Source organism: Salvia hispanica, chromosome 6 (genome assembly GCF_023119035.1).
Source record: "Salvia hispanica cultivar TCC Black 2014 chromosome 6, UniMelb_Shisp_WGS_1.0, whole genome shotgun sequence".
NCBI classification, from domain to species: Eukaryota; Viridiplantae; Streptophyta; class Magnoliopsida; order Lamiales; family Lamiaceae; genus Salvia; species Salvia hispanica.
The window spans coordinates 37918754-37946734 of NC_062970.1; the positions used below are offsets into that span (position 1 = coordinate 37918754).

Sequence of the window (27981 nt, forward strand, 5' to 3'; positions counted from 1 at the left end):
TTTCAGACATATACTTCTTTCTTTTTATGTTCAATTTTTTTCAATTTTTAGACTTTCTTCTTGTTCAAACGTTATAAAATAAATGTATACACTATTCATATGCTTTTGAGTATACTTGAGAACTAGGAAGTTAAACATTCACATTATTCCCGTACTTTTATGCACCAATTACAAGTACGGATTATGATCGAATTACAGCTAACATGCTCTTACACACTACAAAGTGCTCAACGGCCTATAATGTCTATAGAACACACGATAAGAAAGCTAGATCTTGCATGTCGTTGCGTATATCTTTGGATAAAGCATATGAAGTTTTGAAGAAGTACATACTCATATGCTCAATTTGAAAGCTTTAAGTTATAAGGTGTTTCTTGGTCATATTGATTCGTACAATAAAGCTATTATTTTCCCACGCAATTAACTGAAAAATTACCTCGACAAACTACTCTTGTTCATATTTCCCGGAGTTCTATGGTAAAGTTTGGTGGATGCATTAGAATTTTGAATTACAATTTTGCTTAATTTGGATATTCAAAAATTTAAAATTTGAGAATATATTAATTTTTATTGATACGAAATCTCCGTTAGTTTTATCCGAATTGAATCAAAAATTCGAAATCATCCATTTAAAAAAATAGAAAGAAATTTTTTAATTATGATATTTATATACTCTCTCTATCCTAAGAGATTTCTCTTCCCTTTTTTTCTTTTTTGTATCCACTTAACTCAATAAACATCACATTCTTAAATCTCGTGCTGAAAAGAAGTTGATCACTTGCGGCGAGACGGAGAAAATATTGATTTTGAAATTTTTGAATAAAATATTAATTGAAAATATTTTCTATTAAAGAGATATTTTATCTACATTTAATATGTATGGACTATATAATTGGGATCTTCGATTTAAAAATAAAATAAAATATAATCGGATATCTGAAATCTCGTGAAAAAGAAATCAAATTCGATTAAAAAATTGTAGAAACTCTCAAAATAGGATTCATACGATCCATAAAGAAAAAGATTTTTATTGATAATGCTTCAATCAATCTTACAAAGTGATACGAGACTACTATTTATACTATCAGCTATCACACTAAGATATTTAGTGAAGCAAGCTCCACGCCTAACAAACTCCTAATTAATTGATCACTTTTTGATGCTGACTAGATGCTTAGTCATTGATAAGGCTAATTTCATGCATCGGCTATATGTGAAAAACATTATAATTTGCTGGGTCTAACACGTTTCCTAAGCCAGGTGTGTGAAGAAAAATCGCTAGATTGAGGAAATGCTGAAGGAGATGGTCTAGCGAAGGAAAGGAACGAAGTGAGCAGGATTTAAAAGAAAAGAAGGCGTGACAGAGGGAGTCAATAGCTGAGGGCAACAAAGTCTTATCTATACCTCGTTGGGCCCCACTCCAACGCCTATATATAGAAGAGCATGCAACGCACAATAGATAACTTTTTCACTCTCTTCTTAGCTCACACACATTACACACACTTGGGAATGGGAGATCTGGGATAGTCGGGTACGAAGGGTTACTTTTCTTGAGAAGTTTCGCCGTTGCAACACCGTCCGAGTGTGGACGAAGATACAATTTCCCTTAATTGTTTTACTCTTTTTGCTGTCGAACTTCACTTTTGGGCGCTTTGGTTGAATTTGCGTTTAGTTGTTAATTTTCAAGTTGATTTACGTAGATCTCTTTGCTGGAAGTTTATTTTTTACAAGTATTATGTCAATCTCTGTTTTATTTTGATATCGTGGTGTTTGATATGGGAATTTGGTGATAGATCTGTGGTTATTGACTGTTTGGAGGTTGTTGTTCGAATCTGAAGTGATGAAGTGTTTCTGTTGAATGGAGTTCGTGTTGGACGCTTGGATCCGGAGTGGATTTAGCGTGTGAGGTTGGATTCGAAGTGAGAAAAGAAAGTTGTTAGATGGATTTGAGTTTTCTTCTTGTTTTCTGTTTTGCTTCGTCTAGCGTCTGCAGATCTGTTCAGTTCTTCGTTGATTATGCATTGATTTGACTTAGAATTAGGTTGCTCTGTTTTGATTTCGTTCATGTTGATTTTTACGCAATTTGGTTGTAGAAGACGATGTCGCTGTTAGTTAGTACGAGAGTTAGTTATTCGCCAGCTTTTCGTTCGTACTCTGCTTTTTCAGTCATGGTCCCCACAGTCAGTTTGTTTCCTAGGTCTAGGTAAGTAGCGTAGTTCTCTTAGATCTAGTGTTTGAGTAGTTATTTTCTCGCAACGTTCTCTGTTATTTCGCCTAGGTCTAGCTGTTAGCTTAGGAGTTTTAAAGATTCCCAAGTCAAGTTTAATTTGTTTTTCCTCAACCCAAAAAAAATGCGTGGCAGCAGCCAACACCAAAAACACACCCAAATCCTTGAACATGAGTACTTACGCATCCTTCTCTGTGGGATCGATCCCTACTTCCCTATACTAGGTTTAGTAAAGTGGTTGAGGGTTTTTGAAAGAAGTGCTCTGTGTGTCCGACGACCGGGATTTCCTGCGACCAACGAGTTCCTAGACCGCGTGATCTAGTGGATTTGCTAGACCTAGGGAACCTGTTATTTCCTTTTGAACACACTGTAAACACAGAACGTTAACCTTTCAGTCATTCATTCTACTCAGCGCTGAGTCAGCTCCTTCACCTCTTATGCTAGCTCAACTTTTATCTTTCACATGCCCCTTCAAGATGGATTGTAGAGACTCTCGAAATTCATCTTGCTAAGTATAGAATGAAATGCCGTCGGTCCTAAGGGCTTGGTAAAAATATCAGCAACCTGTGAATTATTTCTGATATGCAAAGGTTTGATCACTCCCTCCAAAAACTTTTCTCTCACAGTATGACAGTCGATCTCAATTTGTTTGGTTCTTTCATGAAACACCGGATTGGAGCAAATGTGTATTGTTGACTGGTTATCACAGTATAGGGGCACAGCTTTATCAACTCTCACTCCAAAATCACCAAAAAGAGCCACTGCCCATATTACTTCACAAGTATCTTGTGCCATTGCCCTATATTCAGCCTCTGCTGATGATCTAGAAATGGTGTTTTGTTTCTTTGCTTTCCAAGATATCAACGAACTCCCAAGATATAGACAATAGCCAGTCATGGATTTTCTTGTGTCTTAACATGATGCCCAATCTGCATCAGAGAATATACTGAGATTGAGCTTGCAGCTGCTTGAATAAAACAAGCCGGCCTGGAGATCTTTTTAAGTATCTCAAAATCCTCTCTACTGCTTCCCAATGTTCATCAGTAGGATTAGATACATACTGACTTAATTTGTGAACAGCAAATGTTACATCAGGTCTGGTGATGCATAAGTAAAGTAATCTGCCAATCAATCTTCTGTATTTTGATGGATCTTTCATAGGCTTCCCTGAATCCAGCCTTAACTTCTTTAGAGGATCCATAGGCACTGCAGATGGTTTGCAACCCAGCATTCCAGTATCTCTTAGTAAGTCCATGGTGTACTTCCTTTGGGAAATCAAGATCCCCTTCTTGTTTCTTGCTATTTCAACTCCAAGGAAATACTTAGGAACTCCCAAATCTTTGAACTTGAAATACTGAGATAGGAAAATCTTGAAATTTTCTGTCATTTGTGGGTCAGTTGTGGCTACTAGGATATCATCAACGTACACAACAATGCCAAAGAAGGCTCATGTGTGATCATTTTTAAAGAAAAATGAATGATCAGATGCAGACTGTTGCAGACCAAAGCCCTTCAACACCTCTGAGAATTTTAAGTACCACTGTCTCGATGCTTGCTTTAAACCATAAAGAGACTTCTTTAATTTACAGACTAGTGTTGAATCTGAAGTTGCCCCTTCAACAGTCTGCCAGTTAACTTTGTAGCCTGGTGGAAGGGTCATATATATATCTTCTTTCAGATCCCCATAGAGGAAGACATTATTGATATCAAGGTGAGATAATGACCATCCCTTAATTGCAGCAAGAGCCAACAAAAGCTTAACCGTAGTAAGCTTAGCTACAGGGGAAAAGGTGTCCAGAAAGTCCACACCTTCTAACTGAGTGAAGCCCTTGGCTACAAGCCTTGCTTTATATCTTTCAACTGATGCATCAGGGTTATATTTAACTTTGTAGACCCATTTGCAATCAATAGGTGTTTTTCCCGGAGGCAAGACAGTGACAAACCAAGTGTCAGTTCTAGAGAAGGCAGATAGCTCATCTTGCATTGCTTGCTGCCACTCAGGACATTGAGAGGCTTGGCTATATGATGCAGGTTCATAGATGGCAGACATGAGAACAATATATTTGAGGTATTCTGGAGTGAGTTTTGACAGACTGGAGTAGGAAGATATGGGATAAGGTGATAAAGAACTCACAGAATTGCATATGAAATCAGTGAGATGAGAGGGTGGTTTAATAGGTCTGCCAGTTCTAGAAGTGATGGAGATGGAGTGATTATTTTCTGAGTTAGAAGATGATGAGTGAGAGGCATTATTTTCTGGTAAAACCACAGTAGGTGGAGAGGGTGCATTAGGCTGTGTTTCTGAGATTTCTGGAGGATTTGGAAATTCAGAGGGAGATAAATGTGAGAAAGGGAAAACATTTTCATGAAATATCACATCTCTTGTGACAATCTCTTGCATAGTTTGCAAATCCAGAAGTTTGTATCCCTTGTAATCTGAGGGATATCCCAATAAAGCACACTTAGTTGCTCTAGGGGAAAACTTGTCTCTGCCTCTTTGTAAAGTTGAGGCATAACAAAGACATCCTATCACTTTTAAGTGTGAATAAGAGGGCATTTTCTGGAAGAGAATTTGAAAGGGAGTTGAGTTGTGTGGGAGAACAGATGAATTCTGTTTATGAGATAAGAAGCACTGAGAATGCATTCACCCCAAAACTGGATGGGCAAGAAGGATTGAAACAACAGGCTCCTAGCAACATTTAACAGATGTTGGTGTTTTCTCTCTACCCGGGCATTTTGTTGAGGAGTCTCAACACATGAGTGTTGAATGACAGTACCAAAAGAAGAGTATAAGGAAGGGATATTTAGCTCAGGGGCATTATCACATCGAATGGCTTTAATTTTCTTTCCAAACTGAGTAAGCATTGTGTTGAAAAACTTAGGAAGAACAACCCCAGCATCAGATTTGTTTTGCATCAAGAAAGTCCAAACAAATCTAGAGCAATCATCTACTATAGTGAGGAAATATTTGAAACCTTGATTAGTACAAGGAGTGAAAGGTCCCCAAGTGTCACAGTGTATAAGATCAAAGCAATTATCTGCTATGCTATCTGATCTTAAGAAAGACAAGTGTTTCTGTTTTGCAAGAGGACGAACTTCACACAAAGAGGCAGTTTTATTTGATATGAAGAACATTAGTCCTAGACTTTAATTTGTCATAGGATAAATGTCCTAATATTTTGTGCCATACATCAAAACTAACAGCAGAATTGACACAAGGAATAACAGTAGAAGCTGTAAAAGAGGAAGGTATAACAGAACCTTTATTTTCCTCTGAATCAGAAACCTCTAGGGTGTATAGATTGCCTATTCGGCTACCCCTCCCAATCACAGTTGCCTGTGAAACTCCCTGGATTTCAAAGGAATTGTGAGTGAAAACCACAGTACATGGAAGTGAAGAGGTTAGGGAACTGATGGAAATGAGATTGAAAGTGAAGCTAGGAACATAAAGGACAGATAGAAGAGTTATAGAAGAGTTTAAGATGATAGTGCCAATGTGTGTAACTGGAGCAGTTGCACCATTGGAAAGATGTACACAAGCATTTTTAATAGCAGAAAAGGTATTGAACATGGATAAATCACTGCAAACATGGTGAGTGGCTCCTGTATCTAGCAGCCAAATAGGAGATGATGTAGTGATTGAAGCAACAAAAGGAATTATTGCTGGAATTATTTGGGAAGCACAGTTTGGGGATGGGGAATTATTTAGTGCGGCAGAAGAGTTTGATGGAGAAGTTGAAGATATTGCTGGAGAGAAAGTGGCAGCAGCTGCAAGTTGAGTCTGCAATAGGTGAATAAGCTGCTGACACTGCTCAGGAGATGGCATGGTAATACCAGTGGATGGAGAGATAGCAGATTTATCACATGAATCATCAAAGTTATCCTCGACAAAATTCACAGATATTGAATAATTGCTCTCCTTAGCATTGAATATGCCTTTTCCTTTACCAAAACTTGGAGGATAACCATGAAGTGAGAAGCATTTATACACTGTGTGGTTAGTCTTGCCACAATGAGAACACAAACGGTTTTTATTGTATGATTGAGCAGCATTAGCAGAATACGGTTGCTCACTCATTGAGGAAATAACAGGCGATGCACTTCCATCAATTGTGCGCTGCCTCTCTTCCTGCAAAACAAGAGAGAAAACCTTGGATAAAGGAGGCATAGGAACCATAGACAGAATACTTGATCGGATCTGAGAAAAGCTTGAGCTGAGGCCGATCAAAAATTGCATGCTACACTCTTCCTCCTGGTAGGTATGCCACTTAGAGGCACTGTTACATCGGCTTGTGCCACAAATACACCAAGCAATCGGCTGAGAATGCCTATACTCATCCCAAAGTATTCTCAGATTGGTGAAATAGGTGTTGATATCATCCTGCCCCTGCGAAAGAGACATAATCCTCTGTCGCAGCTGATAGGCTCGAGCTGTGTCGAGCTGAGAGAAGCGATCGCGCAGATCGGACCAGATCTCATGTGCGTTGTCAATATACATGACACCTGAGCAGATCTGAGCTGAAATTGAATTCCCACGAAACCACCATACTATTGCATCGAAGCCACGCCGGAAACAATAGATCATCATCAGCCGGCCGAAGAAGAACACCGTTGACAAACGCAAGCTTGTTCTTCGCCAAAAGAGCTGTGGTGACCGATCTACTCCAATTGATATAATTGGAGCCAGTTAGAACATGGGGAACTAGCTGAAAACTCGGATTGTCGCTGGGATGAAGATAATAAGGACTCGAGCTATCTTCGAACGGAGGAATCGGAGATGCATTTCCACCTCCACGACGATTCATCGCGAAGAAGAAGAAGAAAACAAGCGGAAGCAACAATTGTCTACTGATACCATATTAATTGAAAATATTTTCTATTAAAGAGATATTTTTATCTACATTTAATATGTATGGACTATATAATTGGGATCTTCGATTTAAAAATAAAATAAAATATAATCGAATATCTAAAATCTCGTGAAAAAGAAATCAAATTCGATTAAAAAATTGTAGAAACTCTCAAAATAGGATTCATACGATCCATGAAGAAAAAGATTTTTATTGATAATGCTTCAATCAATCTTACAAAGTGATACGAGACTACTATTTATACTATCAGCTATCACACTAAGATATTTAGTGAAGCAAGCTCCACGCCTAACAAACTCCTAATTAATTAATCACTTTTTATGCTGACTAGATGCCTAGTCATTCAATCTACTCAGCGCTGAGTCAGCTCCTTCACCTCTTATGCTAGCTCAACTTTTATCTTTCACAAAAATTCAAAAATATTTCCCCTATTGGGCTGTATAAATCTCAGCCACGGGATTTGCAATGGACTTGTAATATTGTCACGTTGTCCCAAAATCGAAATGCAAATGGAATGTTAATTATGGAAGTTGTGTGCTCCTTCATTTACTGTAGACAAAACCCATTTCAGTGAGCTAAATTGAGCTATATGTGAGTTTCCTTTACTAGAGCTGCACGCTGATTCGGTGAAATATTATCCAAATTTTAAAATTCATTTTTAATTCGCTTTAGGTATTCTTTTTTTAGAAATATTCTTTGTGTTGATTTTTACGCGTCGTATTGCTTGTAAATTGTGTATACATGTGTGTAATATTCTTCTGGTAATTACCACTATTATTTTGGAGTATATTTTGTTTTGTAACTAAGAACGAATATATGTGTGTAATATTTTTCTGGTAATTACCACTATCGAACCATGTATTGCTGCACAAATTATTTCGATTCTGATCGAGTTCATACCGCATTAAGCATAATTATTTAAGTCTGAAGTCAAGTACACAATTTGTGTATTGTGCATAATCAAATCGAAATAAATAAACCACGCCAGATGATCGGTAGTTTGTAAAATGACTTTTAAAAGTAAAAATAACTTTCAAGTATTTTTAATGAGTTTCACCAAAATCCATCCACTACACATTATTTGAAATGATTTTTAAATAAAAAAAAAAAATCGTCCAAACTACTAACTATAGTCTACAAATTACAGATGGAATAAATGTGAATACTTAAAATACTTTTATTCCTCCAACTACTAAGACGAGAAACAAAATAAATGCTTGTATTATTGACTATAGTAGTTTGGGTATATTGCACTGGCGGATCGGGGGGGACAGGAGGGGGCGGTTGCCCCCCTCCGTTTGCCTCTGGCGTCGCCACGAACAACGAAAAAAATAGTCATGTCCACACTAAAATCAAGCTAATACTATATACTCCGCTCCCTCTGTTTCCGGATCCTGGATCCGCCACTGGTATATTGTTATCTCCATGACTTTCATTCAAAGGTTGTTATCTCCACTGGTATATTTACTACTACATCTTAAACTCTGAAGCTAGGTTTCTAACGTTTCTTACAAACATTGAAAAAATAACAGAGATCGTCTATGGATATACTCCGTATTTTCTGCATTCAATAAATTACACTCCAACAACAAATAATTTACTCTGGTAAAGCATATATACTTCTATTATTAGCCAGTGTTTGCAAACGTGCTCTAAAGAAATCGATTTATCAAACTTTATTAACCGAACTTGAATTAAAGGATGAAATTGTGCCAAGGCAAAATGTCAGGCATAAATGATGAACAGGAGAGAAGAGTCACATACTCAAAACCTGATATATTACTCCTTATTTAAGACCTGTGGAACTTTGATGTATGAATCTTCGTAGTTTGGCACTGCAGCTACTATAGCATCCCTGCAACATACCCTAAGTCAGTTTTTTTCTTTTTCCTTTTTCGGAGAAGATCCAAAGTCAGTTGTTGATTCAAATAAATCACAATTATATCATGTTACAAACGAATCTAGTTACCTATTATCAAATACTCGAGGCATGTCATCGCGCAGATTGTCATCTTCAGTGTCTGTACATGCCACGGAAACAAATAAATTCCATTTCTCCTCTAGGCAAAAAACTCACAAGAGTCGTTTCTCATAATGATTGAAGAAAATATAGTGTATTTGCTAAGATTTTAGTGAAGTTCATAGACATGGATTTGCAAAGCATGAATAAGGGAGTTCAAACAGTATAATGATTTTCTGTATCCCAACAACATCATGTAGTAGCAGAAGACAGTTAAAAAAGCTTAGCAAGTGCTCTTAGGGCTGGTTCGATGCTCTGAAGGTCTACGGCCTGAAGCAGCCCAAACCTGTTAGAAGAATTATATGAAGTTAAACAAATAGAAGAATCCACACCATTAGCAATGACAAACCCTCTTCACAAAACATTGGGAAAATCATATACAACTACCCCATTATTCAAGTAACTATTTGTAAGAGCAATTATCACTGTTTCTGACAAATGCTGTTGTCTACTATACCAAAAAGCTTGAACAAGGGAAACAACTACCCTTGAAAGTTACTAGAACATATTTACAAGAATTATCAACAGAAATAGGGAAAGAAAATAAATAATAAAAAAGAAAATGAAACAAAGACTTGTTCCTAGATGATCTTCAGAAGCTGATTGACATTGGATCTTCTACATCTCTTGTGTTGTGAAACAAGAGCATTATAGGATGTGATTTGCTAACGCTTTAAATATTGATAATAAAGTTAGAGAGGAAGTATAACACCCCACTTTTTCGAACCCTAATTTTCGAGATATAAAATTTTTGCATTAAATGCTTTTAATGATATGAAGTATGTGGATTAAATAATGAGTGATTTATTGCATGATTCTTTGTGACCTAATTGCGATATGGAGTTGAGTTTGAGTTGAATAGTCAAACTTGTTGATTATATGACGTGGCTATTGAATAGTCAATATTGTGGAAAATATGACGTGACCGTTGAAAGGTCAATGTGTTGTGAATGTGAGGTGGAATTAAAAATGGTGGATTTTGTGATGCGATTATGTGAATATTTTGATGCGGGGTAGAATATATCGTGGCGAATTATTTCCTAAGGGATAGAGTGAGATTAAATAGGATTTTCATAAATATCCTATACATATTATAGGAATTTTCGAACCTCATGATTTAGATTTATTGGAGAGGAATTCTATTTTTCATGGATTTGATTATTCTCTTGGGATATTTATCCAAATTAAATCCAAAGTCCGATTATTGCTTATTTCCTCTATGAAATTTTCGAAAATCTTCTATTTATGGGAGAAGGAATTATTTTATTATATTATTTGATCCCTTATTTGTTCTCTTCCATAAATAAATATAAATATTCTAGCATATCTTACCATATCTAAGAAGATCTTGTCATATCCTATTTTAATTAGGATTTTAATTTGAATCCTTGTGGAGAGATTCAAAAATCACGCCACTTTCCTACTTTTATTGGGAGATTTATTATTTTATTATGCTCCGTAATATTTTATTCTACTCCGTGAATTATCTAAATTAAATCATAGGCTAATTAAATAGTCTAAGAATTCGAAATCCCCTTATTTCTCACCAAAATTAACGCCACTTTCTCCCACCAAATCTTCTCAAATCTTTAATTTATTTAATTAAAGATATTATATTTTGCACTCTATAAATACATGAGAAACCCTAACCCTAAAATCAAAAATACACCGCCTCCCACTCTTGGAATTCACGCCTCCCCTTTCTCTCACTCTCTCCCAAATTTTCTTCTACTTTTCTCCAAGATTTCTTCATCTTTTGAGAAGAATTTAAGTTGAAACTCAAGAATCTTTGAAGAATCAAGGCTATTACTTTGTTTCTACCATTCGTTCTATCAAGAAAAGGTATTTTTATATTAATCTTTCTTCATCTAACCGATTAATCGGTGTTCTTGAACCTTCATGCATATAGATTGAGTGAAAGGGGAAACAATTGATGAAGATGGGATGCATGTGTGTGTGTGAATCGTGTGTGTATGTGTGTGCCTCGATGTGCGTGCATGTGTGTTGTGTGTGCGCATGTGATGTGTGTTGAAAAACACTCATGCGTGACACGTTTTGATGATAAATATGGAGTTGTTGTGGTGTGAATAGAAAGTGATATGATAATCATACCTTGATTTTTGAGTGGTAATACAAAACGAATCGAGGGGAAAAAGGGAAACGTTAGGAACATGCATAAATTTGAGTAGATGATTGAGACTTACTTATGATACACATAAATTAAAGGTGATAACTCACGCTCTCAGTGTGATAGCAAGAGGAAGAACGTACTTGTGATCTAAAATCGAGGTGGGCTTTATTCACTAAACTCTGTTATTACCAAAATATTGATTACGGTGTTATAAGGGTGGATTAAAATGTTATGTCATACCTGTGATTGTTTTGATTATGTTGTGTGCCTGATGCCTAATTTGTGAGTCCGCTCCATTAGGCTATAGGGCTATAAAAACGAATTCGGGTCTGAGTAGGGCCGCAAACCCTATCAGGCTAGTGTACACAGTTGGGATCGGGAGCCGTCCTTGCTAGTCGGCCGGTCTCGTGGGCGAATAGTGTGGCCACACTTTCGTCGCACTATGGAATTGTTGGTTGTTGAGAAAATGGGAGGAATTATTTGATTGGCCAGTCTATGAAATTATTTTGTGATACTCGATGATATTCTTTTATAAATGCAAACTCGAATTCACTATGGTAAGGGTGGCATATCTACTTCAAATGTTTTGACATGAGTTCACTGAGTATGTTTAAAATACTCAGCTCTGCATGTGTTTTCCCTATGTGCAGGTTGAGCAGCGACGAGCGGTTGGCGGTGTTGAGCAAATAAATTGAATGATAATATGATCGTCTTGAAACATTGAGTGGGGTTGTGGGGTTGTGTCTCATACATGACTTCACTTTTCTCTTGGTTGCTTCCGCTGAAAACATGAACTTCTTTTCGTTTGTTTGAGTTGAACTATTTCATTATTGTTAGAATATCAAGACATGATGCGTTTTGGAATTCATCAAATCTTTGTCATTTTGAGCATTAATTGTGGTATTCTATCCTTCATTGATTTTCTTGATTAAGCCATTAACTTATTGCTTTATAGTTCATTAAATACCTTGGTCAAATCTCTTTAAATGAAACCCTAGCTTATGTTCTTGTCGCTTTTAAATCCGCCTAGATAGCGAACGTCGTATTTATTATACCCTAAAATGTCGGGCTGTTACAGGAAGTCTATCGTCCTGAAACAAGAAGGCCCATGAATCCTTCCTTTCTTCCAATCTTCCCAACCAAACACAATTCAAATGACATAAAAGAATCCATAGCTTTAGCATACCAGATGCTCTAACAGGATATCACTAGCCTTGAAATATACTAGAACATATATTTACATTTGAAACAAACTTAGAATAATTCAATCATCCTTGACTCCATGTATCCTTCTCCTGAACCAATCATTCCAACCAAACACAATCGAAAAGTTATAGAGACAATCCTATATGTCGATTTGCAGCAGCACAATGTTGGATCTCTCTCCTATTCTAGTTAAACATCATACCATGTGTACAGCATCAATGGTAATGAACGCTTGTGAAATTATATACGAGACTGAAACACATTATAATCAGGTGAAACCAAATTGCAGCAAACTCAGTAGACTCTGAAAGAGTAATAAATTCCAGTCAAGCACACTATCTAAAGTATAAACTGATACGTAAACACTCAAAGCATTAATACACATTATGTATACAAAATTACACACTATATACCAGGTCATTATACATTTCCACCAGCCAAAAACGCACAAATACAGAACAAAATATGCGAAAATTAAATTTGTAGAGAGAGAGAGATTGTGTGTACCAATCCACCACTTGCCGAATTTTGGGAGCGAATTCTTCGACCTATAAAGTACAAATCGATATGACTAAATAGATAGAAAAACAATCAGGATCTGAATTCACATTGCAAACAAATAGAATCAGAAGTGCAAATTCATAGTACTTGGTTGGGAGTGAGAGAAATCCGAGCTTTCTGAGCCAAATCCGTAACATCCGGAGGCTGGAGACTATACTTGGCCACGTAAAATCGCGTGTTCGGTTGCAATGCTTTCGGAAAAGCGCTTTTTGTGAAGCTGAAGAGCTGCGGATTAGCTCGAAGAAGCATACCTGCCCTGCTCATCCTGCTCAAATGGAGTATTCATCACTAAACGAAAGGATTGCAAGAAACGGAGCCCAATATTGTTTATTCGGTGTGTGGATATTCACATTTGGGCTTTAGAGCCCAATAGAATAAATATGAAATGATTATGTCCAACAGGTAAAACATAAAAGTATGATTCATACTTTTTCTGCCCACTTTTTATTTAATTTTCTAAAACTCATGTTTAGTCTTAAAATACTTAATCGTAGACAAAGGGAGTATTATTTTATGGACGGATGGGTATTTTATTAGATATCACATGTGAATACGCTAAAAGGAAAAACTACTTTATTCGCTTTTGAGATGTCTTGACTAACCGAGATATTTTCTTTTTTTAACAATAATTAACTCTCTTTGTGTTCATACTATAGTTTATTTTACTCATTCCGTCCGTGAAATGATGTTCATATTTGATTCAGCGCAGATTTTTAGAAATGTGAACAAAAGTGAGTGGAAGAAAGTTAGTAGAATGTGGTTTCACATTTATATACTACTATTAGTTTTATGATATAATATAAGTGTAATGAGTTAGTGGAAAGTGGGTTTCATTTACTAAAAATGAAAAAATAAAATAAAACAAAAATAAAGTGGACAATATTTCGCTGACGGACCGAAATGGCAAATATGTATGACATTTCATGAACGGGCCGAATTGGCAAAAGTTAGGGACGGAGCCACGAATTCTACATAGGTGGGGAAAAAATATACATAAAGATATTTTAATACATTAAGAAGGGGCAAAAATAAGGATATTTAAACAAAATTTAAAATTATCTATTAAAATTAGCATACATGAATTTTTTTAGGTGGGGCATTTGCCCCTTGTGAAGGCCATATGGATCCGTCCCTGGCAAAAGTGGACAACATTTTACGGACGAAGGGAGTATCTCTTATATTATTCTCTATTTCTTTTTCACACTTTTTTTTATTTCTTCTACTTTATTATTTAGTGCAATTTATTTCATTAAGCATCAATTCCTAAATGCTTGTGTCAAAATAGTAGTGTCTCATACAACTTGGACGAAAAGACTACTCATTTTTCCAAACATGCACAAATTTGTTATTGTTTTAGAATATGTTCAAATTAAAATTTGGACCACGATTAATCCATATGAATGTTAAAATTGATAAAGTAAGACAAATAATAAGAAGAAAACATAAGTACTAATGGAAAATGAGATTCACCAATCCAAGTGGTGTAATCGGATGGCATGAGATTTGTCCATCATTAATTAAATGGTTTGAAGATTGATCCCTGCTTTTGGATTGTGCGTCAACTGTCCCACCTTTTGAAGTGTCTGCAAATTAGCACAGTAAATAGTCACTGAGTGTCAATCTTTGGGTCAGTTGTCTCACCCTTCGAGGTCCTATAAATTAGCACGAGGAATAGTCATTGGTGCCTACAAATCAGCACAATGAATAATCACTGAGTGTCAATCTTTGGGTTAGTTGTATCACGAGATGCCTACAAATTAGCACGAGGAATAGTCATTGGGTGTCTCGTCCTTCGAGGCACTTATAAATCAATGTGCTTTAAACTTGGGATCAGTTGTCTCACCCTTTGAATCAACTTGAGGAATAGTCATTGAGTGCCCCACCCTTCGAGTTGTCTACAAATTAGTACGAGGAATAGCCATTGTGTCCGTTGATGAATAACCTCAGTCTAATACCAAAAAAGTAACCTTATTAAAGAGAGAAATTTAGCTTAAATAAATAATAGAAGTATTAACTAATTTTAATGGATGAAATGAAATAAAAAATAAAACTAGAAATATGGTGTCCTAAAAACAAAGTACTAGAAATAATCAATATGCGTATTTGAAAATGATTTTTATTTAATGAAAAAATTTGAAAAGCGATTGCAGCGGCAACGCCACATGTACAGTACTACTGTTAAAATATGACCGTTGCTATATTACGCCAATAAAAACCAAAAACGTACCTCCGCTTTCTTCTCTCTCTACAAATTTCAAATCATTTTGAAGGGTTCGTCTCTCTCTCACGTCCACTGTGTGAGGTTTGTGTGTTTTCCCGGAGATGGCGATCGCGACGGAGTCTCAACAAGAGGAGCACAAGGTAGGCGATACAAACCTCTCTGTTTGCAAAAATCTGCAATTAAAAAAAAATGAATGTTAGGGTAGGTTGTTGGATGATTTTTTGTCCAGGAATTTGAAGAATTTCTGGAGTTCGTTATTCTCCTTTTTTGTTCAATTTTCTTATAGATTTGTCTTGAAATACTATTCTGATTCATTTTTTCCTTTTGATGAGATTTGGTTGTCTCAATTCCTCTTCCGCCTATTTTTACTGTTTTTCATCGCCTTCGGTCTTTAAAATGTAATCGGATATGAAATGATCCATGTATCGATTTCTCAATATATTCTAACATAAAGGAAACGAAGAATTTGCAATCTGAATTCGAAATACAACTAAAATTCTGGAGATAATCGCGAGAGAGATAGAAATCATGTTCTCAGTGTCTACATTGTGTTTTCATAGCATAATCTGTCATTTTTTATTGTATGAGCAGAGTAAACCTGCTTTGAGGTGCCGTTTTCTTGATATGCTTGAATGCGATAAAGAAATTTCCATTTTTCTACAGAATTCTTCAGCAAGCACAGCAGCAGAGAGAAAGAAATGGACCTTAACTGACTTTGACATCGGAAAGCCTCTTGGCCGAGGAAAGTTTGGACATGTATATCTCGCTAGAGAAAAGAGGGTTAGTGCTGTTTGAATCAATTATCTTTTGTATTTCTGGAGCTTAGATCTTGCTTACTCTGCTAAGTATTTATGTTGTTGTTTCACTTTGATATGAAGCCCTATCTGTTATGATCCATAGCTTTTAGAAAACTAAATTGGAAAGAAATGGTTGTTTGATTTACTATGGCAACTCAATTATGTTTTTTGTTGTTTGAAGCAGAGCAACCACGTTATTGCGTTGAAGGTCTTGTTTAAGAGCCAATTGAAAGAATCTCAGGTTGAGCACCAGCTTCGTCGTGAAGTGGAGATACAAAGTCATCTTCGACACCCCAACATACTACGACTATATGGCTACTTTTACGATCAGGTAACAAGCGTTTCCGTAGTTTATTGACTTGGAAGTAAATGTTGCCTGGACCTAAAATGTAAGATCATCAACTGCAGAAACGCGTTTACTTAATTCTAGAATATGCTGCCAAGGGAGAGCTCTACAAAGAGCTGCAGAAGTGCAAATATTTTAGTGAAAGACGCGCTGCAACTGTGAGCTATTCCTCTCTCTTACAGCCTTTATTTATTATCATGAACTGAGATCAGAAAAATAATGCTCCATTTAGCTTGATGATTTTATGACTTGTCTCAAAGAAATATAATTATGATTGTACTTTTCCAACATGTTACAGTATATTGCATCATTAGCCCGAGCACTCATATATTGCCATGGGAAGCATGTTATACATCGAGACATCAAACCCGAAAACCTTTTGGTTGGAGCACAGGTCACTACCTACCCCTTATGCTTGTGTTAGTTGAAAGAAAACAGCTGCAGCCTTTCCATTTTGACACACTTCTGTTTCCAAATTTTCAGGGTGAGCTCAAAATTGCAGATTTTGGTTGGTCTGTCCACACATTTAGTCGTAGGAGGACCATGTGTGGCACTCTAGATTATCTTCCACCTGAGATGGGTAAGCTATTTTTTATGCAAGATCCGGTGTTAAGTAGGCGAATGTGGATATATGGAGAAAAATCCCTTTATCAAAGTATCCTTATATTGGTTATTGAGTTATGCCAAATGTTTAACGCAGTGGAGAGTGTGGAGCATGATGCGAATGTAGATATATGGAGCCTCGGTATTCTGTGCTATGAGTTTCTCTATGGATTACCCCCCTTTGAAGCAAAAGAACATTCAGACACATACAGAAGGTAAAATCCACGATCTTACATAGTCCATTTCGTATATGCACAGTACTAATCTGCAATCCACATGTGTGCTTTTGTTTTGTGTAGAATTGTCCAAGTAGATTTAAAATTTCCCCCAAAGCCAATAGTTTCTTCAGCAGCTAAAGATCTAATAAGTCAGGTAATTTAGCCCAAACATGGTTATATCAAGTTTTATGCTATGTCCCAAGTTCATCAAGCTCATATCTAGTCATTTTTCTAAAATCTGCAGATGCTCGTCAAGGATTCTTCTAAGCGTCTGCCTCTGCACAAACTGCTAGAGCATACGTGGATCGTACAGAATGCTGATCCCTCCGGTGTTTACAGGGGTTGATTGATGCTGCTGCTGTAACATTTATATTTCTGGCCAATCAATCATCTCATACCTTGATTAGCTTTGTAGATTACATTAATCTCTGTTGTGTTAAATGTAGATGAAAGCTATATAATATGCATTCTCTCTTTCTTATACATATATGTTGGGGCAGTAATCAGCATTATCTGCCACTAAACGTTTATCTGGTTAAATGTAATGCTTCTTATTATTGACAATATTTTACTATACAATTCTATTCAGAGTTCAAAAAATTATATATCATGGGTTATCATATCAACAGCAGGTAAATTATTATCGACAATAATTTACAATACTATTCAGAGGTATATGGAGAGGTAACCTAATATAACTATCATATTCACCATTTTTTCATAAAAAAATCATTCTCCAAGGAGAGAGAGGTATTTGAGAATGTATTATTCATTTTCCCATTGGTATCTTTACCTCACCATCTATGAAGAGGTAAAATCTCATAACTACCATATTTACTTTCTTTTCATGAAAAATCTTTCTCCAATAGGAAAGATATTTGATAAGGTATTATATTTTATATTTTTTAATGCATTTTAAAAAATAATTTACCTTTCCTTATACCTTTTCCCTTTGGAATGTGTTACTTTTTAGAAAGGTATTTCACTTTATAAGAAGGTAAATGCATGATAGACCTCTTCTATATACCTTCTCTCCCTGGGGATTTACCTATCAAACTGTGTATTTTAAATGTAATTTTTTATTAGGTAAATTACTGCAGTTTCAAAAAATTATCACATTTTTCGCGATTGTCCCATAAACTTTGAATTTTTATTTTTTTTTTGGGGGGGGGAGGGGCGTGGGGGTAATGAAGTCTGATGTGGCAGCCAAAAATATAGGTTCACAAAATGTCCAAAAATATCACTCAACCAATGAACAAATGAAAAACCTATGCAAATTGTGTATTTAACAGAAACAGAGTGAATTTCAGCTGCTAATTTATCAATTGCTAACAGCAAATACTCAAACGCAAAATCTGCATAAAACAAGATATTAATACAAGACCTTTAAACTATATATAGTTTGAAGGCCTAATCTTATTACTAGAGTAATTAGTGTACAAATTACTTATGAGCCCCAAATGTTCAATATATAACTAACTTCATGAGAATCATGGCTTTGGGGTGAGGCATCCTAATAGACCGGTGACCTTTTCATCTGTTCCTGGTTGACCTGATCAATCCAATATTATGCACAACTCATACATCGGAGTGTGGAACAAAAGATTAAAAATTGCTGCTAAAAGGAAGTAGTCAAGAATCAAGTGTTTTTTGTTTAGTTTATACCGGTTTCTGTATTACCTGCACTCGAAACACTGGCACATTTTGGACCCAGGAAGCTTGGTTGATTAGTGGAAGATAGAAGCCTAGCCCACATCCTGTCTGTTATGACAACCTTGTTTTGCTTTTCAGTGATACGCTGCAAAAAATAGACATTTTCCATCACGTTTGTATAGCATCCAGCTCCGAGTATTTAGGTTTTGGTAGGATTAGCTTATTTAAATCTATGTTAATTCTAATAAACAAAGGAGTAAAACTTGACAGTTGACATGTATTCAGAGCCTCATTTAAAAATAAAATGGATGAAAGAACTAAAGCTGCATGCAAGATCCTGAAATCAAAGGTAGACCGACCAGTGTGTGCATCAAGAACGATGATTTGAAAACCTGAAATCTATTTTGAAATTAAATCATGTAGATTGAAAGAATTTTTGTACTGTCACTTACATTGAAGGGAATGTATGTATGACGGCCATTAACAAGCCCACTTGTGAAGCCTGTGTACCCTGCCATTGCCCCATGAACTGCGCTTTGAGCAAGGAGTGTGCAGTAAACATTGTCGGATGCATTGCTAGGAATAGCACGGATCATGTAAGTTGGATCTGCATGTAATCAAGTTTAGTGCCACTATTTACTAAGGATCATATGAATTCAATACAAGTGGTCTAACCTATATACTTTAGAGTGATTGGCATTGTCGTTTGCTTTGCAAAATGTTCCTGTCAAAAGAGATAAGTAGCTTAATAGAATTTCAGTGGACACTATCATTATGTTGGTTTAGATGAAGAAAACATGATTAAGTACAAAAAAAGTAACAATGCTTATTGCCTCCCACCAATGAAATAACCTTCTTCATGCAGGTCTTTGACATAGGACAGTAATAAACAAGATCAGTTAGATAATTAAAATTGACGCCCATCCTTAGTGTTCTAATCTAGAATTAACTTTATTCAGGCATCCATTAGAGTATTATAACTACTAGGGCCATCGCCATTTTCTTGGAAATGCACTCTAGAGTAACCAGCTTTGTTAATGAACATCATGGAATATGGACCAACTATCTCCATAAAACCTTTCCAGATATTATCTGGCATGCTGAATTCCACTTATATTATTTTCATATGATCTAAAAGCTAAAAGCCAAAAGGCCAAGAAGATGAGAGATTTCTACGGATTATATCTGGTTAAAACATTAACTATATGGATTGCAGGTCAGTCTCTCTACATACAACCACATGAGGGCGCTATAATACATTATGTGTGCCGACAGTAGCATCAGATTATATGTTTAGTGTTAACCATTTTTTTTTCTCAAGATAATGCAAAAGACTTATTGCATTTGAAAAAGACTTTTCATGTGGATTCCCATTTAGCTAATACTCCCTCCGTTTCTTCATAGTTGAGTCATTTTACCATTTCGAGAAGTTTCTTCATAGTTGAGTCGTCTCCTTATATGGTAACTTTTTCTTCTTTCTTACTTTACTCTCTCTACTTTATTTACTTTATACTTTATTCTCTCTACCTTTTCCTCTCTCTTACTTTTTTATCTATTTATTTAACACACTCAACATTCATTTCTAAAACTCCGTGCCGAAAAGTTCCGCCTCAACTATGAAGAAACGGAGGGAGTAAAAAATATACATGGAAGAAAAAATCACCACTGAAACTCATTATCAATATAACATGTACCTTTATCCTTTGAGCAAGCCACAACCCGACATCCTGAAGTAGCTTGTTTCCTGAAGCATCTTCTTCATTTTTGGTTACTAGAAGCTCCTGTCCTGCTCCTTCAGCAACAACAATGACCATATGCCCATTTTCTTTGAGTTTTTTCTCTATATATTCAAAAAGCCCCCCTTTTCCTTCGAGATAGAAAGGCGATTCTGGAATCAAACAGCAGTCCACATCTCGGCTCGCCAAAGTAGCATGCATTGCGATAAAACCTGCACAATGAATCCAATTATTTTGGAAAAAATTTGTGCCGCTATAAAAGAAAATACAGAGGAACAGATTGTAAAAATAGTAACTTATGATAGGTACTCTTCGTGTTCCTGTTTGTATATGGACCTCAGCTATTTGTAAGCTTATACGATATACATATTTCTTGCTTTACATATTACAGTAAATGGGATCTGAAATTATTGTGCAAAGACCTACACTAGACTGCAATAAAATTAGAAAGTGAAACCCTTTACATCATAATGTTTCTGATTTTTCAGTTGTATACACTCATCTTACCACTATAGCGACCCATTAGCTTCACCATGCCAATTCCATTCTCTGCACTATCTGCTTCAACATGTGCAGCATTTATGGCACGCTGAGCTTCTTCTACAGCAGTATCAAAACCAAATGACCTATCAATAACCTGATAATAGAAATCAAAGGGAGCTTGTTAGAAATGAAAAGGAATAATGATCATTTGCATCTAACAGAGAGAAAATCAAAAGAGGTAGATGCGGTGTGCCTATAATTAAATGTGAGGGATGATCCATTCAACACAAACTAGGTTCTCTTTTTTCTAGTGAAATTTCTAGTTGGTTGAAACATATTTCGAACATGGAACAGTGGAAGACAACAGATCCTCCATGCAGATCAGAAGACCTATTTAGAGGTGCATGTGAAAAACTAACAAACTTCATTCCACGCAGTTAAGCATGTAATTTGATACTAAAATAATCAATATGGAGAATAAGGTAAAAGGAGTCCATATAATAGGATGTATGATGACTGATACCGGAATGTCATTGTCAATTGTCTTGGGGATACCAGCCACAGCAACTTTTAGACCGCGTTTTCTGATTTCCTGCCAAACAAATTAGACATGCTAAGCTCAAGAACCTTGAACTGGGAGAGTTGTGGGTAAAACAATTTAGCCTATCCCCTGAATAAATTACCTCATAGATCACATTTGCTCCTCTTAGAGTGCCATCTCCTCCAATAATATAAACCTGAGCCAATAATACTGTTCATTAGAGCCAAAAAATGCAGCTTATAAAATGCCAATCATCAGCAGTAAATCTGGTGAAGGATTTAACTTCCAGAAAGAGAAATCTCAGATTGTTGCTGTGTCAAGTACAATCTGATACATGCCTGATTAATTCCACGGTCCTGGATGCTGTCAACAATCTTTGTGGTATCATGGCCACCTCGAGAAGATCCAATGATTGTTCCACCACGCTTATGTATGTCATTACAAAGCTTTGGCGTCAAATTAATTGTATTCTTTGAATAAAAACCCCTGTAGCCTCCCTATGAAAAGAGATGCCATCATTGTCAGATTATAAAGAAACTGCAATGACCAATTATGAGACTTTACCACTCTTTTGAACCACTATGTCTTATGAACAAAAAAGATGTGTTCCATAAATTGGACTAACAAAGATCCATCACAAAGATTAAGATGTAGGTCTGACAGGTTAAAGCTACACGGAACTCGAAATGGAAACCAGACATAAGGATATAGATTATGCATTCATAAACAAACTATCCTGGGATACAAAGAAAAGGCTGACGGTTCATGACCAAGTTTCATGATATCTAATAGATAAATTGTAAAGATGCAATTAAATTCATGAACAGCCAACACACCTCTATTCCTAGGACTTTGGTGACCCCATACATATAATCAAGGCTGTGTACAATTTCTCTGATCACCGTGTTTAGCCCAGGACATAAACCACCACATGTCACAATACAAGCAAGTACGTCATCTGATGCAAAATAGACCTGCGGACATCAGTGAACATATACCATATTTATCTTTAAACTTCCTAAAAGAAGGGGAACAAAGAAGAAGAAGAAGAAAAGGTTTGGTATACCTGTTGACGAGGTCCAGCTCGCCGAAAATGTACCCCTCGTGGAGTATCCTTGTGAACAACCATCTGTCAAATACACCAAGCATGCATGAATGAATTACTCCGAGTTGACGTGGAAGGTTAACGTTTATTATCTCAAAAAGGTTGGATCTCTATATCTCCCAATCTCCCAGTCACATGAAATTCAATGATAATGAGCCCAGGGACACAATTTTTCAATTCTATCATTGTTAGAGAAAACTTAAAATTTAAATTATGACGCCTTTTAGGACTTTTATACTCCAGCCTTGGAAAACATATAATAAAATCAACTTCAGTTCCAAGCTGCAGATTTATAGCCAAACCAAAAAGGATAAATAGAACTCCGGACTATGATCCTGGCTACATAAACCAAGCTGCAGGCTACAGCATACCTTTTCAGGGACACTATCATCCATGTCAACAAAGTATTGCCTGGAATCAGAGGTAACCGGAAAAATATTATTAGCTGTCAATAAAAAACAAGTTCAATGCTGCGAGAAAGTAATGAAATCCACGAAAGAAAGTTCAACTCACTTAACCACTGAGTATGCAGGATTGGAGCGCAGGGGATTTGGATAAGTCTGCAACAAATGTTCAAGCACAAAATTTAATTAAAAGAACAAAGGAGCTAACACTAATTTAAAGGAAAAGGTACAAAACAATAATCAAATTATTGACACATAGGACAAGACTCAGTTATTCCTCCTAGTCTCCTACCATATTCTCCATTTCGTGAAAGAGACTGTTTAAACAAATCCATGTATGCTACACTATATGAGAATTATTTAACTAAGAACACACAAAAAATTCCAAATAAAGCCTTGGCTGTGGAATTACATACATATACAACTTTGAGCAGTCAATTTTTTAAACGTCAAGGTGGAAAGGGAAAGTGTGCAAATTCAATGCATCCATGAAGCATATTTATCAGATCGATTCTTTCTTATCTACTGATATATTTGACAGACTCGTACCAAGGAAAGAATCAGTTAGGATCTACTTTTCTTCATAATTCCAACAATCAATATCTCATATCCTCCTTCACATTGTAATGTAAAATGAAGGTAAACAGCAGAACTCTAAGCCTGGTTTCTTAGTCATATCCTCCTTCCATTGTAAGACACAAATCACCCCCGCCAATCAACTTTTAATTCTTTTTAATCTTACTCGTTCTTATATGATAGCTAAAAAGTTCGAAATCTTGTGCAAAACTCGAAGTGACGGTGACCGGAAAAAGAGATTGGGCGCTGAAGACTGAGGACAATGCAGCATTGGCTTAATCAAACTTGTAATCAGTGGAGCCCCCAATGAAAGTTTCTAAGTTGGCGCTGAGTTTTTTGCCTAAAACTCCCAATGTGACCAAAAAATGATCTTGCGTGCAAAAACCACCAGGCACAAAATAAACAGTACTCGGTCCAAGTAACATCATACTAAAATCGAACAAATTAGAATTAGCAATGCAAATAAGCATCCGATTAATACAATCTTCCTCCAGCACTGCGATTGATCAAACTAATCAGAAAAATCGACTCGCTGATCAAACTAAAATCTTACCTGAAGATCGGAAATGTAATCGGACAAATGAGGCACATCTTGGAGAACGTATCCAAACTCTCCTTGAACCACCTTCATCTCAAAATTACTCTGCGACCCCATGATTCACCCGATCACGAAAAACAAATCGATGAGAAAAAGTGGTGTAAAAATAAGCTAGATGTGAACACACTAAATCTGAATCTTCACAGCGGAATTCAACGATTAAAGGCGATCGAAGGCGAAACCGAAAAAAATGAAAAGCATTCCCTTGAATTCAGGGGTTAATTATGAAATTCTTCGGTACAGCTGATTATATAAAACAGGTGGCGGTGCCACTGTGAATTGAGTGGTATTGAACATGGAAGATTCTGCTCTAATCGGATTTCATTGAAATTCGGAGCCAGCTGCGTCATGTTAGAATAGTACATGCACTTTTAATTTGAATAATTTTTTGTTTCTTTTTTAAAGTCTTCCACCATTGCTTAAATTAAGGATCTAATTAAATAAAACAAAATAAAAATAAATTTAATGAATTAAAATACTCCCTCTATCCTAATGAATAAATATTCTTCAACCATAATAATAGAGTTAATTTTTCATTTTAGTCATTCCATAGTAGATATTGTCATTACTTTTTTTTTAGTAAAAAGTAACACGTTTCTTACTCTTAATTTTCTCTCTCTCTCTCTTAATTGATTCTCTCTATTTTTTCCTCCTTTTTAATTTAATGTACATTACACATTTTCTTTTAATCTCCTTGTTAAAAATAAATGTATCTACTAGTACTATATATGGAACGAAGGGAGTATAAAATATTTGGTTTTCAATACAATTTTATGCAATGTTGTTTTATGAATGTAAAGTAAGAGAGAGGAAAATGAGAAATGATGATGTTTCTATTTAAGAAAATGTTTCATTTTTAATGGAATAATTCAAAAAGTAAAACATTTCCATTTTTAATTGAATAGATAGAATATAGTATTAGGACTCGTTTGATAAAAAGATGGGATATGAGAAGATATGTAAAATAAGAAAAGAAATACAGGTTTTATTGTTGTTTGATAGAACCTATTTGTATAGTAGTATATTAAATAACATGGTTTAACTTGATAAATTTTGTGGGTTACATAAGCATGGTTAAAGTTATAATTTTGGTAAGATTGGGTAGGGCCCTTGTCTTATATTGGGCTTTGAGCTAAGATTAACTATGATATCAAATAATTTGAAATGCACATATATAATTCTCTATCTTGGTATTACTAACTTATCAAACATGTCCTTAGTATAATGAATTCTGGATATGTTTTGACAATAATTTATACTTCTTCCGTCTCACCCAAGATTTGCACCTTTTCTTTTTGGTTTGTCTCATTTAAGATGTTCACCTTCCATATTTGAAAACAAATTCATCTCTCATCTCACCTCATTAAAACACTCAATTGTCTTTCCTCTCTCTACTTTAATATAATAAAGTAAATTTTTTTAAAAATTCCGTGTCACTCAATACCGTGGATATCTTGAATAGGACGTAAGGAAGTATATAAATTGACGAGCGACTAACTTAATATATTGGGAGAGCAAATAAAACTGGCTATACATTATTCTTATACTATTAAATAATTATTTCAAATTCTTTAAAATATCGTACTATAAATTGTTTTAAGGAGCTTAAAGAAGTGACTAAAATGAAGAATAATGTTTTAGAGCTAACCTAGTTAGTATAGTATAATTAGTAAATTTAACAAAAAATTTATTTTCTAGTTCAGACAAAAAAAAAAGTTGTCCGCCTAGTCATCACAGACATACCTCAGCCACAAAAAATTTGTCCAACCTCGCAACAGCCACGCCTTAATTTGGTATATTTTAATTGGATTGGAAAAAAAATTATTGTACAAAAAAAATTCATTAAAAAAAATTAAATCAAATCTTCGTTGTATTATAAATATTTGAAAATTATACAACAAAAATTACAAACGAAAGTAATCAAGATGTGCTCGTTCCCCTACATGCCCATATCTCTTCAACCATATCGGCCTGGAGCTGGAGATGTTCTCTTCCTCGCGTATATCAAAGAAAACTCGGAGCAAGTCTTCGTCAGAACGCAGTACACCCATCTGTAGGGTGCGGTGGCAACACCTGACTTGGTCCAACACCATCGTCCGCGGTCCAACGCTCCACAGATATACCTTCATCATCTACCATCATGTTATGCAATATGATAGTACATGATATCAGCGACGTCGTCTACGTGTCGTGCACCGTATAATGTCCCATCGTGCTTGGAGCACACCAAATGCTCGCGCAACATCCTTCCTCGCACCCTCTTGTTGTTGCGTGAACCAAGAGTTGTACGGACCAAATGGATGTCTGGTCATCTTCAAAAATACGGCCCACCGAGGGTATGTCACATCTGCCAAATAGTAGTTCCTATTGTACTACCTGTCGTTTGCTACGAAACAAATTTTTGGACCCTCACGCCAGTACTGCTATTGAAGAGATGTGACAACTGCAGAACACTGATGTCGTTGTTAGACCCTGCAACCCCAAAATACGTATGTCAGATCCACAATCAGTAGTCAACAACAGCTTCCAGGATTATCGTCAGGTGTTTGCATTTGAACCCGGTAGTGAACTGCCCTTTCCAAGCCACCGGGCAGTTCCTCCATTCCCAGTGCAAGCAATCTATGTTGTCCATCATCCCTGAAAAACCGTGCACTCTCTCGTGCATAGTAAGCAGTATCTGGCAGTCGGCGGTGTGGCTTTCGGAGATACTCTCTACCAAATATCGTGATGATGCTCCTACAAAACTGTCTCAAAACCTGTAGGCTAGCCGTCTCGCCCATGTGCAAGTATTCGTCGAACATGTCAGCCGGTCTGCCATAGGCCAGCAGCCTAATTGCAGCAGTGCACTTCTGTATCGTCAACAATTTGATCCTACCGTTGGCATCAGATCGGAGAGTGAAACACCCATACCGCGTCGCCAATGATGATGCTATATGTAGGAAGAGCCATCGAGACATTTTGAAACGCCGACGAAAAAGCTATTGTGGAAAACGCGGGTTTTTGCTAAAGTAGTCATCCACCAGCCGCTGGTTAGCCCCGACATGGTCGCAGGGGATTGTCTGCGGATGCTGGATCTAACAAGGGACCGTCGCCGTCGCCAAGCACTCCTCTTCCTCCTTCCGTACTTCGTGTCCAACCTCTTCAACCAACACGTTATATGCCTCATCTCATGCGCGTTGATACTCATCATCAGAATCTATTTTCAGACAGTGGATTTGAGAAAAATTTGAGATTTGAGATTGGAATGTAATGAAAAAAATGAATTGGGAATATATATTTTATAGAAAAAAAATTAAAGAATTAAAAAAAGCAGAAAAGCACCACCACGTCGGTCTTGCAGTGCCACTGCCGGGTACCCGGCGCTGCCTCGGCTTACAATAGGGCGCCGCGGTGCAACCACGTCACGGCGGCGCCCCTACTGTGGAGGCCCTAAGTGAGCTATTTTTGTGGGTCGTTATTCATGGGCCTTCAGGACAATAGAAGCAGAATGAATTCTGGGCCGACCCATGCATCCTATATATAGTTATGTCCTTTTAAATTAAGAGCATCCCCATCCGTGCTCTTAGCTAAGAGCACGGAGGTGGGCCCGGACCCACTTTTACTCTTTGTCCTTAGCTAAGAGCACAACACTCACATCCGTGCTCTTAGCTAAGGACAAGCTCAAGGGTCCCACTATTATATTAT

The 27981-nt window shown here is 36.4% G+C and overlaps 4 protein-coding genes across 6 annotated transcripts; 1 reads left to right on the top strand and 3 right to left on the bottom strand.

The window, feature by feature from the left end:
• Positions 1 to 8694: 8694 nt before the first annotated feature.
• On the bottom strand, positions 8695 to 13298 carry LOC125193474 (glutamyl-tRNA(Gln) amidotransferase subunit C, chloroplastic/mitochondrial-like). 2 transcript variants are annotated; one of them, XM_048091266.1, is made up of 5 exons: positions 13104 to 13298; positions 12963 to 13003; positions 9352 to 9404; positions 9068 to 9122; positions 8695 to 8953 (listed from the first exon to the last, which is right to left on the bottom strand). In XM_048091266.1, exons 1-5 carry the CDS (start codon positions 13278 to 13280, stop codon positions 8878 to 8880), a joined length of 402 nt encoding a protein of 133 aa, XP_047947223.1. In that variant the 5' UTR covers positions 13281 to 13298; the 3' UTR covers positions 8695 to 8877. The 2 variants fall into 2 exon arrangements, 1 of the variants encoding a protein (XP_047947223.1); XR_007171582.1 differs by lacking the exon at positions 9352 to 9404 and having other exon boundaries at positions 9068 to 9119.
• A 1940-nt stretch (positions 13299 to 15238) lies between these two features.
• Positions 15239 to 17765, top strand: LOC125196273 (serine/threonine-protein kinase Aurora-1). Of its 2 annotated transcripts, none has more exons than XM_048094722.1 (9): positions 15239 to 15377; positions 15901 to 16017; positions 16216 to 16365; positions 16443 to 16538; positions 16679 to 16774; positions 16864 to 16960; positions 17081 to 17198; positions 17283 to 17355; positions 17446 to 17765. In XM_048094722.1, the coding sequence occupies exons 1-9, from the start codon at positions 15339 to 15341 to the stop codon at positions 17545 to 17547; spliced, it is 888 nt and encodes a 295-aa protein (XP_047950679.1). In that variant the 5' UTR covers positions 15239 to 15338; the 3' UTR covers positions 17548 to 17765. The 2 variants fall into 2 exon arrangements, with proteins under 2 accessions (XP_047950679.1, XP_047950680.1); XM_048094723.1 differs by having other exon boundaries at positions 16219 to 16365.
• Positions 17766 to 18505: 740 nt separating this feature from the next.
• On the bottom strand, positions 18506 to 24624 carry LOC125196685 (ATP-dependent 6-phosphofructokinase 6-like). Its single transcript, XM_048095298.1, has 14 exons — positions 24253 to 24624; positions 23233 to 23279; positions 23091 to 23130; positions 22681 to 22743; positions 22451 to 22588; positions 21953 to 22111; positions 21757 to 21810; positions 21597 to 21665; positions 21098 to 21227; positions 20549 to 20802; positions 19530 to 19578; positions 19307 to 19461; positions 18882 to 18999; positions 18506 to 18753 (listed from the first exon to the last, which is right to left on the bottom strand). Exons 1-14 carry the CDS (start codon positions 24352 to 24354, stop codon positions 18692 to 18694), a joined length of 1440 nt encoding a protein of 479 aa, XP_047951255.1. The 5' UTR covers positions 24355 to 24624; the 3' UTR covers positions 18506 to 18691.
• Positions 24625 to 26683: 2059 nt separating this feature from the next.
• Positions 26684 to 27254, bottom strand: LOC125195277. The gene is made up of 2 exons (XM_048093452.1): positions 26819 to 27254; positions 26684 to 26769 (listed from the first exon to the last, which is right to left on the bottom strand). The coding sequence occupies exons 1-2, from the start codon at positions 27252 to 27254 to the stop codon at positions 26684 to 26686; spliced, it is 522 nt and encodes a 173-aa protein (XP_047949409.1).
• Between the last annotated feature and the right edge of the window lie 727 nt (positions 27255 to 27981).